The sequence below is a fragment of the Nerophis lumbriciformis genome, linkage group LG29 (assembly GCF_033978685.3).
Source record: "Nerophis lumbriciformis linkage group LG29, RoL_Nlum_v2.1, whole genome shotgun sequence".
NCBI classification, from domain to species: Eukaryota; Metazoa; Chordata; class Actinopteri; order Syngnathiformes; family Syngnathidae; genus Nerophis; species Nerophis lumbriciformis.
The window spans coordinates 4,346,976-4,359,228 of NC_084576.2; the positions used below are offsets into that span (position 1 = coordinate 4,346,976).

The 12,253-nt window shown below is 40.7% G+C and overlaps 1 protein-coding gene across 2 annotated transcripts; it reads right to left on the reverse strand.

The window, feature by feature from the left end:
• Positions 1-895: 895 nt before the first annotated feature.
• LOC133572277 (SUN domain-containing protein 3-like) lies at positions 896-12,059 on the reverse strand. 2 transcript variants are annotated; one of them, XM_061925150.1, is made up of 9 exons: positions 11,881-12,059; positions 6,116-6,206; positions 5,847-6,034; positions 5,717-5,769; positions 5,499-5,652; positions 5,313-5,431; positions 5,081-5,254; positions 1,408-1,497; positions 896-1,300 (listed from the first exon to the last, which is right to left on the reverse strand). In XM_061925150.1, exons 2-9 carry the CDS (start codon positions 6,202-6,204, stop codon positions 1,187-1,189), a joined length of 981 nt encoding a protein of 326 aa, XP_061781134.1. In that variant the 5' UTR covers positions 6,205-6,206; positions 11,881-12,059; the 3' UTR covers positions 896-1,186. The 2 variants fall into 2 exon arrangements, with proteins under 2 accessions (XP_061781134.1, XP_061781135.1); XM_061925151.1 differs by having other exon boundaries at positions 6,108-6,206.
• Positions 12,060-12,253: the final 194 nt, after the last annotated feature.

A 12,253-nucleotide genomic window follows, 5' to 3' on the forward strand; every position in this document is an offset into this window, starting at 1 on the left:
GTGGGACCCTTTTGGGTCCCCAAGAATGTTAGTGTGATTTTTTTTTAATTGTCATTGTTCAATAATAAATCAAAATCAATGTTGTGATTAATTATTGACATTTTTAACATCAAATATTCCACTTCAAACATTTTGTGAGTGGAAATATTAAATATTTTATGCTTTTGCCATAAATAACAGGGTTTTGACAAAAAGGGCATACAAAATAGAAACATCATTTTAGTGATCAAAAAATAATACATTTTAAAAGCAAGGTTGTTATGAATTATTGACATATTTAAGGCTACAATTACTTCACATCAAATATTCCACTCTGAATGTTTTTGGGGGGTGGAAATTGAATATTTTTGCCATAAAAACAGCTTTTTTTGGACAAAAAAGGCATATAACATAATAAAAAATATATTGCACGGATATCTGAAGTTGAGCTTATGGTTAAAAATAGAAACAAAGTATGACTTATTTTTAACACTTATGAGTGGGACCCTTTTGGATCCCCAATAACTTTAGTGTGATTTTTGTTTAACTCCATCCATCCAACCATTCATTTTCTACTACTTGTCCCTTTTCAAAAAATAATAATGATATGTTGTCATGAATTATTGACATATTTAAGCCTTCAATTACTTCACATCAAAAATATTGAATATTTTGTGTTTGCTATAAAAAAACAACAACCCTGTGTTTTCTTTGAAAAAAAGGCCATAAAACATAAAAAAAATTCATTCAACGCGACAAAACTGAAGTTATTCTAGAAATGTATGCGTTGATTAAAAAAATACCCATCTATGACTTATTTTTAACATTATGATGACCGGGGGACCCTTTTGGTGATATATATAATACAGTTTATTAGATGAAATGATGATATATAATACAGTTTATTATGACTAAATGATATATATATATATACATATATATATATTACAGTACTAACGTACAGACCCAAGACCACATGAAGAATACATAGTATTGCGTAAAGATAAAAATGCGTGTCTTTAAAGTGCAAAAGGAGCGGAGGGAAAAGTCCACTCCCACCGTGCGTCCTTCCAGAAGGCTCCGCCCTCTAATGATGGCCGCTGTGTGGAGGTAGCGCGCTTACTTGATCAGATTTGCGCTGCGCGGCGGGCGGCTCTGCACACTGGTGTGCGACAGGTGTGCTTGGGACACAGGTGTGCTCCCCGCCTCAGGAGGCCAGCGCCCCGTGCACCCAGAAGCTGTAGACGCAGGTGAAGGTGGGGTCGCCCCAGTTGCTATGGATACTTAGGGTCACGTACTTGCTGAGGGCGTGTAGCTCCTCCTGCAGCGCACGCACACACGCATGCACGCACACACACACACACACACACACACACACACAGTGTATAGGTGAAAGGTCAGGCAACGTGGACTCACAGGTGTACTCACAGGTATGATGAAGTTCTGGAACATTTCTCCTTCTTGGTTGTAATGGAAGGTTCCCAGTTTGATTCCCGCTGAGTCCAGTGTCTCCGTTCCCTAGAAGGTGACGTCAAAACTAGCAGTAGCAGTTACATCAGCCATGACAGCAATCTACTTGTGGTGCTAAGCCATGAAACCATGTCAATATATATCTATATTAATCAATAATATGTATATATATATATATATATATATATATATATATATATATATATATATATATATATATATATATATATACACATATATATATATATATATATATATATATATATATATAACAATATATAAATCAAAATGTATATCAATCTGTATTTATACAAATTCATATATATAAATATATACCTATATATGTGTGTATATATATATATATATATATATATATATATATATATATATATATATATACTGTATGTATCAATATATATATATATATATATATATATATATATATATATATATATATATATATATATATATATATATATATATATATATATATATATATATTAGAGATGCGCGGTTCGCAGACACAACCGCGGAGTCCGCGGATAAACCACGGGTCGGGTGGGTAAAAATAGATTTTAAATAGATGCGGGCGGTTGAACCAATTCGGAAGTATATATACATAGTTAAATGTTGTTACCCACATACGAAAAACGAGCAGCACTCTTTGAAACAGTCAATTATTCATCAGGCACTGCAGCACACCACAACACAACAGAAGAAGAAGAAAAAAAGAAAAAGATGGCACCGCGTCCCAGCAACAAGTGGCGCAAGTGAGCGCTCCTTCAGCGCAGCAGGGCGCATTTTAGAGGCCAGGCGCTCTCGCATGAATCCTGGCACCGTAGATGTCATTTTATTCCTGCATAGTGCTAACAAAAAAAAAAGTAAGTAGACATACGGTTGGATATGTTAAACGAATTAGTCTACGTTACCTATAGGCTATACCAAATAAGCCCATGTCTAACCTATATTGAGTTCGGTCAGCTAAATAATTTTGATGGTTACGTGTTGTTTGGGCGCACTACAATGCAAAGGAATTAAGGCAATTGCGTTGTTTGTTGTGTTTTTTTTCTATTCGAGATATACTACTATGTGTGAATAATTATTTGGCCTCGCTTTCAAGTGAAGCGCGTCTCCGATTGGCGACAATGTTAGGCTATTTAGCCTGCTTTGTTTGTCGCGACCGTCTATTTTCATTATAATTCAAGTTTGATGATAAAGTGCAGTCTGATGGGTTTGATTTCCCCCCTTCAGCTATTTGCCTTGGCCAATAAGTTGCAGGTAATTTATTATTATTATTTATTTAATTTATTTTTGTTTAAATAGAGATGACATACATATGTTATTGTATAATTTAAGTTTGTGCGCGTGATTGACAGCCTAAGGCTTATGAGGCACATTTTTTATTTATTTTTTTATTTCAACTTAAAAACGTATGAGCCTATGCCTATGCCTACAACATAGGCTATGTGTTTATCTTTATTTTCCTGCCTGTCGTTGACAATGGAGATTGTCTGATATTTTGTCATAGCTGCAGATCAATCAATAAAGGTTCATCTTTGTTGCGAAATTGTTCACTGTTTCACTGTGCACCCCGCCCTCGTCCCTATTTGAGCATTATAACGTTAACAAGTTAATATTCATTGAAATAAATTCAGAACATTTTTTTTACCTAACAAAAATATAGGCCTAGTCTTTCTAAAACATTTTTTTAACTTCTTAAAAGCCTCGTTCTGCTTGCTGCAACTGCGCACACAAAGTGTGAGGAACGCACTCCTGATCTGAGGGCATTGGCAACAATAGTCAACACTTTCTTAATGGAAATGACAATAATATTATAATAATGATAAATAATATTATCACGCATTAATATCTCTTAGCCACTAATGCGTGGCCAAGAGATATTAATGCGTGGCACGCATTGAATGTCTCTGCTGCATTGGATCAGTCTCCTTTCTTTAACAGGCAAAAGCTTTATAACCTCACTAATGCCTTGCATCGTCTATATTAGATATATAACAACGGGCGGGTGGCGGGTGGGTGTGGTTTTGATGAAATGTTGGTTCGGGTGGATGGCGGATGGTTGACGACTTTTGTGATGCGGTTGCGGATGAAATAATTGCCTATCCGCGCATCTCTAATATATATATATATATATATATAATCGCGGTGCACATGTAATCACCATAAAAGTCGGTCTTTGGTAACCCAGCAACCCAGGAAGTGAACGCTGATCAGTGGGAGTCCAACAGCCAATCAGGTTACAGTATCAACTATCACGTTTGGTTGCACCATCTTCTTGTCTCACAAGGCGGTCAATAAAGGTAAAATAAGGTAAATAGAAGGTAAATAAAAAGTAAATAGAAAGTAAAAGAATGTCAAACCATTAAAAAAAGAAGGTAGAATAAGGTCAATAGGAAGAAGGTAAACAAAGTTAAATAAAAAGTTAAAAAAGGTCAATCAAAAAGTAAAATAATGTAAAAATGGTAAAACAAGGTCAATGATAAGAAACAAAATAAGGTAATTAAAAGGTAAAAGAATGTAAATAAAAGTTAAAAGAATATGAATAAAAGGTAGAGGAAGGTTAATAAATGTATAGAAGGAAAAATAAGATAACAGGTGAAATAAGGTACAATAAGGTAAACAAAAGGTAAAAGAAGGCAAATAGAAGGTACAAGAAGGTAAATAAAAGTTTTTTCAAAAAAAGGTAAAAATAACAGGTGGAAGAAAAGGGTAACTAGAAGGTACAAGAAGGTAATCAAAAAGTCAAAGAAAGTAAAAAGAAGGTAATTAAGATAAGCAGAAAAATATTTGCATTTTGACTATTTTCCCTAAAATACACATTAACGTTAGCAAGAGTTTTATTTGATTACTTCATTAATAGAAATAGGGTTAGAGTTAGTATTACACCTAGTACACAAGTGTGTACAGCCAAGTATTACACCTAGTACACAAGTGTGTACTGATAAGTATTACACCCGGTATACAAGTGTGTACTGATAAGTATTACACCTAGTACACAAGTGTGTACTGACAAGTATTACACCTAGTACACAAGTGTGTACTGACAAGTATTACACTTGGTATACAAGTGTTTACTGATAAGTATTACACCTAGTACACAAGTGTGTACTGACAAGTATTCAAGTATTACACCTAGTACACAAGTGTGTACTGCCAAGTATTACACCTAGTACACAAGTGTGTACTGATAAGTATTACACCCGGTATACAAGTGTGTACTGACAAGTATTACACCTAGTACACAAGTGTGTACTGCCAAGTATTACACCTAGTACACAAGTGTGTACTGACAAGTATTACACTTGGTATACAAGTGTTTACTGATAAGTATTACACCTAGTACACAAGTGTGTACTGACAAGTATTCAAGTATTACACCTAGTACACAAGGGTGTACTGACAAGTATTACACCTAGCACACAAGTGTGTACTGACAAGTATTACACATGTGTGTACTGATACCTAGTATACAAGTGTGTACTGACACCTAGTATACAAGTGTGTACTGACACTTAGTATACAAGTGTGTACTGAAATGTACTTAGTACACAAGCGTGTACCAGGAAGTGGGTGTGGCCATTGAGGCGAGGCGGTGCAAAGGCGGACTTACATAGACGGAGAAGAGGTTGGGGGCGTGCGGGATGGAGCCGGTGGGGGCGATGCGTTTGGAGATGTGACCCAGGGTGACGTGCTGCACCAAAGCCGGGTGTGACAAGACCATAGTCAGGTTACCCTGGTCACCCGAGAAGGCCCAGCAGTTCCCTGGGATCAGCTCGGACTTGCCCTGTGGGAGCCCAGTTTAGTGTGGCCTGTGAGCGTCGGCGGTGCGTAAACGGCCTCACCTCGATGACCACGCTGGCCGACAGCGCCTCGGGGTACCTGATCTGGAAGCCCAGGACGGACACGGTCTTGATCTTGGCCTTGTAGGCCTTGGAGGTGGCAGCGCACAGGACACTGGCTCCTGCGAGAAGCGACACATTGAGCACAGAGAGGGTCAGCCGGCGCACAGCGGCGTCCGTCACACCCACCTGCTGACTTGAGGGCGAAGTTGGGGATGCTGGCCCACGGCGGCGGCTTGTCGTCGATCTCCAGCACCTTCTGCTCGAAGGCCTTCAGACGCTCCAGCACGTCGTTGTACATTTTGGAAAACTCCTCCGGCAGCTCAGCTCCGCCCTCCGAGAACTGCAAGGACGACAAGCCGGTTAGCCATGGAGCCGATGGGGTCAAACAGGAAGTGAGTCCTTACCAGGTAGGAAGGGGCGGGGAAGCCCGTCATCTGGCGAATGGAGGGCTCGCACACTGCAGACAAGAAGTGACAAGACGTGAGACGGTCGCGGGTTAGCGAGCACCGGGGCGTGGGGCGGAGCCATACGTACGGAACCACAGGACACCCATCAAAATGGTGATGATATATTTGCGCGCGAATCGCAGCACGCCGTCTATTCTGGGGAGGACTCTGCCGGTCCTGGCTGGGCTGTCCGAGAGCGGGAGGTCGTCCTTGGCCTCGTCGTCGTCCGAGGCCGCTCTGCGGGGACGAGTAGTCCGATAGCGAGTCCACAGCCTCCTGCTCGGACGGCAGACGGCCGGTGAGCAGTGGCAGCAGGCCGGCGGCGCTGACACACGTGATCAACACACACCTGCTTACCTGTACGGCGTCTCTTTGTAGGAGATGACGGGCTGCCCGTCGCTGCTGTAGTAGCCCGACGACTCCAGGCGGGAACTTTTTCTCAACATGACTGTGGGTGGACACCAGGGGGCGCAGTTACTAAGCGGGCCCACATCCGCTCCTACAGTTACTAAGCGGGCCCACATTCGCTCCTACAGTTACTAAGCAGGCCCATATTCCTGCTACAGTTACTAAGCGGGCCCACATTCGCTCCTACAGTTACTAAGCGGGCCCACATCTGCTCCTACAGTTACTAAGCGGGCCCACATTCGCTCCTACAGTTACTAAGCAGGCCCACATTTGCTCCTACAGTTACTAAGCGGGCCCACATTCGCTCCTACAGTTACTAAGCGGGCCCACATTCGCTCCTACAGTTACTAAGCGGGCCCACATTCGCTCCTACAGTTACTAAGCGGGCCCACATTCGCTCCTACAGTTACTAAGCAGGCCCACATCCGCTCCTACAGTTACTAAGCAGGCCCACATTTGCTCCTACAGTTACTAAGCGGGCCCACATTCGCTCCTACAGTTACTAAGCGGGCCCACATTCGCTCCTACAGTTACTAAGCGGGCCCACATTCGCTCCTACAGTTACTAAGCGGGCCCACATTCGCTCCTACAGTTACTAAGCGGGCCCACATTCGCTCCTATAGTTACTAAGCAGGCCCATATTCCTCCTACAGTTACTAAGCAGGCCCACATCTGCTCCTACAGTTACTAAGCAGGCCCACATCCGCTCCTACAGTTACTAAGCAGGCCCACATTTGCTCCTACAGTTACTAAGCGGGCCCACATTCGCTCCTACAGTTACTAAACGGGCCCACATCCGCTCCTACAGTTACTAAGCGGGCCCACATCCGCTCCTACAGTTACTAAGCAGGCCCACATCCGCTCCTACAGTTACTAAGTGGGCCCACATTCGCTCCTACAGTTACTAAGCGGGCCCACATCTGCTCGTACAGTTACTAAGCAGGCCCACATTCGCTCCTACAGTTACTAAGCGGGCCCACATCTGCTCCTACAGTTACTAAGCGGGCCCACATTCGCTCCTACAGTTACTAAGCAGGCCCACATCCGCTCCTACAGTTACTAAGCGGGCCCACATTCGCTCCTACAGTTACTAAGCGGGCCCACATCCGCTCCTACAGTTACTAAGCGGGCCCACATTCGCTCCTACAGTTACTAAGCGGGCCCACATCCGCTCCTACAGTTACTAAGCGGGCCCACATCCGCTCCTACAGTTACTAAGGGGGCCCACATTCGCTCCTACAGTTACTAAGCGGGCCCACATCTGCTCGTACAGTTACTAAGCAGGCCCACATTCGCTCCTACAGTTACTAAGCGGGCCCACATCCGCTCCTACAGTCACTAAGCGGGCCCACATTCGCTCCTACAGTTACTAAGCGGGCCCACATTCGCTCCTACAGTTACTAAGCAGGCCCATATTCCTCCTACAGTTACTAAGCGGGCCCACATTTGCTCCTACAGTTACTAAGCGGGCCCACATCCGCTCCTACAGTTACTAAGCAGGCCCACATTTGCTCCTACAGTTACTAAGCGGGCCCACATCTGCTCCTACAGTTACTAAACGGGCCCACATCCGCTCCTACAGTTACTAAGCGGGCCCACATTCGCTCCTACAGTTACTAAGCGGGCCCACATTCGCTCTTACAGTTACTAAGCGGGCCCACATCCGCTCCTACAGTTACTAAGCAGGCCCACATCCGCTCCTACAGTTACTAAGCGGGCCCACATTTGCTCCTACAGTTACTAAGCGGGCCCACATTCGCTCCTACAGTTACTAAGCGGGCCCACATTCGCTCTTACAGTTACTAAGCGGGCCCACATCCGCTCCTACAGTTACTAAGCAGGCCCACATTCGCTCCTACAGTTACTAAGCAGGCCCACATACGCTCCTACAGTTACTAAGCAGGCCCACATCCGCTCCTACAGTTACTAAGCGGGCCCACATTCGCTCCTACAGTTACTAAGCAGGCCCACATTCGCTCCTACAGTTACTAAGCAGGCCCACATACGCTCCTACAGTTACTAAGCAGGCCCACATCCGCTCCTACAGTTACTAAGCGGGCCCACATCCGCTCCTACAGTTACTAAGCGGGCCCACATCTGCTCCTACAGTTACTAAGCAGGCCCACATTCGCTCCTACAGTTACTAAGCGGGCCCACATCTGCTCCTACAGTTACTAAGCGGGCCCACATTCGCTCCTACAGTTACTAAGCAGGCCCACATTCGCTCCTACAGTTACTAAGCGGGCCCACATACGCTCCTACAGTTACTAAGCAGGCCCACATCCGCTCCTACAGTTACTAAGCGGGCCCACATCCGCTCCTACAGTTACTAAGCAGGCCCACATCTGCTCCTACAGTTACTAAGCAGGCCCACATCCGCTCCTACAGTTACTAAGCAGGCCCACATCTGCTCCTACAGTTACTAAGCAGGCCCACATTCGCTCCTACAGTTACTGAGTGCACACCTGGCCTAACTTTTCTCAACCAATAAAATACATGGACTTATTTTTAGTTTTTTACTTTGGACCCGGGGACCCGTAAGGGTCCCAATTAGGGTTGTACGGTATATTGGTACTAGTATAGTACCGCGATACTAATTCATCATATTCGGTACTATACCACCTCTAAAAGATACCGGTCCCCTCAACCCACCTTGTGACGTTGCTGGTTTTATGAGCAGAGGAGCTTGTTCGGCAGCGCACACACACACAGAGTACTTACAAGCAGACACAGTGTGTAGACAGAAAAGGGAGAACGGATGCATTTTGGTCTAAAAACTAAAGAGAAAGGTGAAGTTATAAATTATAAGTTATAAATTCATAATATGTTTATAAACTCAGGAAATATGTCCCTGGACACATGAGGACTTTGAATATGACCAATGTGTGATTCTGTAACTACTTGGTATCAGATCGATACCTAAATGTGTGTTATCATCCAAAACTAATGTAAAGTATCAAACAACAGAAGAATAAGTGATTATTACATTTGAACAGAAGTGTAGATAGAACATGTTAAAACAGAAAGTAAGCAGATATTAACAGTAAATGAACAAGACATTAATAATCAATTTTTACAGTTTGTCCCTCATAATGTTGACAAAATAATAGAATGATAAATGACACAATATGTTACTGCATACGTCAGCAGACTAATTAGGAGCCTTTGTTTGTTTTCTTACTAATAAAAGACAAGTTGTCTAGTATGTTCACTATGTTATTTAAAGACAAAATTGCAATAGAAAACATATGTTTAATGTACCCTAAGATTTTTTTGTTAAAATAAAGACAATAATGACATTTTTTGTGGTAGAAAAGTATCGAAATACATTTTGGTATCGGTACCAAAATATTGGTATCGGGACAACCCTAGTCCCAATCATTAAACTGTCATCTAATAATTTCATTTTTTATTATTGAACGCTTAAAACTTCCAGTCTCTCTGTTGATGTAAAGTTTTTGTTTAGGTTCGATGCCCTTTTTGTCCAAACCCTGAAAATCAAAAAGTATGCAAGATTTTCTACAAAAAATACTTCAGAGTGGAATATTTGATGTGAAGTACTTGTATTTGTAATAACAATTCAGAACAACATTGATTTTGATTCATTATTATTTTTAAGCACTGACATTAAATAAAAAAGCCACTAAAATGTTTGGGGATCCCATACAGGTCCCACTCATAAAAGTGTTAAAAAAATCATAACTTTTTATTTTTATTTGCAACATTTAAATCACTAGATCAACTTCCGGTCTATCTATCATTTTTCATTTTTCAATTTATTATACCCTTTTTGTCAAAACGCTGTTTTTTTTATGGCAAAAGCACAAAATATGCAATATTTCCACCCACAAAATGTTCAAAGTGGAATATTTAATGTTAAATATGTCAATAATTCATCACAGCTTTGATTTTGATTCATTATTATTTTGAACAATGACCATTTTAAAATATCCCCACTAAAATGATTGGGGATCCATAAAAGTGTTAAAAAAAAAATCATAAAATTGTATTTTTATTTTCAACACTTAAATCACTTCCGATATCTATCAATATAAAGTTATACTTTTTTTCCTCAATTTTTTTGTGCCCTTTTTGTCAAAACCCTGTTTTTTTATGGCAAAAACACAAAATCTGCAATATTTCCACCCACAAAATGTTCAAAGTGGAATATTTAATTTTAAATATGTCAATATTTCATGACAATTTTTATTTCCATTTTGATTAATTATTATTTTGAACAATGACATTTAAAAAAAACACACTAAAATTATTGGGGTCCCACTCATAAAAGTTTTAAAAACAAGTCATACATTTTTTTTCAATAATTCTGGAGATCAACTTCAGATCTATCCGTTGATTGTAAACTTTTATTTTTAAATTAAAAAAAAAGAAGTTTGTTTTATGCCTTTTTTGTCAAAACCCTGTTTTTTATGACAAAAACACAAAATATGCAATACCACCAAAAATTTTCAAAGTGGAATATTTGATGTTAAACATGTCGATAAACATAACAACATTGATTCATCATTATTTTTTAACAATGACAATTTCAAAAAATGCCACTAAAGTTCTTGGGGATCCAAAAGGGTCCCACTCATAAAAGTGTTAAAAATACAATTTTTATGAGTGGGACCCTTTTGGATCCCCAATAATTTTAGTCATAAGTCATCCTTTTTTTTTTTTTTGCTTTCAACATTTAAATTTGTAAATTAACTATTTATTGGTATACATTATTTGTAATGCCTTTCCTGTCAAATAACACCCAGTTTTTATGAAAAAACACTAAATATGCAATATGTATGTGTAAAGTGGAACATCTGAAGTGTTTGTATTTGTAATAATAATTCATAACAACATTGATTTTGATTCATTATTATTTTTAAGAAATGACAATTTAAAAAAATGTCACTAAAGATCGAAAAAGGTCCCACTCATTAAAGTTTTAAAAATAAAATTTTTATGAGTGGGACCCTTTTGGATCCCCAATAATTTGAGTGGCATTTAAAAAAATTATCTCATAAAAGTTTTTAAAAAAAATCATAAAATTGTATTTTTATTTTCAACACTTAAATCACAAGATCTATGTTTTTGTCAAAGAACACCCAGTTTTTGATGGTAAAAACACTAAATATGCAATATTTATTTTTAAATTGGAATATTTGAGTACTTTTATTTTGATTCATTATTATTTTTGAAGAATGACAATTGAAAACAGATCCCATCTGTCGATTATATATATATATATATTTTTTAATAGTTTGATGCCCTTGTTTCGTTTTTCTGGTAACATTTAATTTGTTTAAAAAAAAAAGGAAGTTAAAAAATGTGTTTGGACACCCTTGTTATAGATTTAAAGTCGCTGAGAATTACACCCCGCCCTCTTTACTATGAATAGATCAACGTGGACCACGACAAGTTGAAAAGCTTATTCGGGTGTTACCATTTAGTGGTCAATTGTACGAAATATGTACTGTACTGTGCAATCTACTAATAAAAGTTTCAATCAATCAATCAATTCCTGGTCTGACAGTGGAAGCTCCGCCCCCCGACACACGCTACAATGACCATATTCTAAATGTGTATGACTTCACGTCTCTCCTTCTACATTAGAAGACCGTGAATACGGTTTTGAAAAAAGGCTGGGAGTCACGTGATCTGAAATCGAAAGGTTCTGATGGGCGTGGCTAGCGTCACGTGGTCCGGCAGCGACAAACCTTAATGGCGGCTCTGTTGTCGTTGTTCTCCTACATGGCGGTCATGGACACGGTGACGTCACCGACTACTTGTACGGAGGTCGCGAGCGGCTTGAGCGGGAATTTAACGGCACGTCTCACCGTGAGAACCTTCCGACGCCACGCACCTGATCAAACTACAAAGGCCGCTCACCCGCCAAACTTTCTGCACGTGTGCCGCGTAATCAGAAGTTTGCGGCGCGTGGCGCCCCCTGTGACGCGTGACGTCATCGCTTTGTCTCGCCGGAGTGATCCAGACTCGGGGGCGGGGCTTCACGGGACGTGCTTGAATTACGACTGGTAAACACCGGAAGTGTGCCAAGCACGATACCCGAGCGGGGCACGTGCGGGTTGG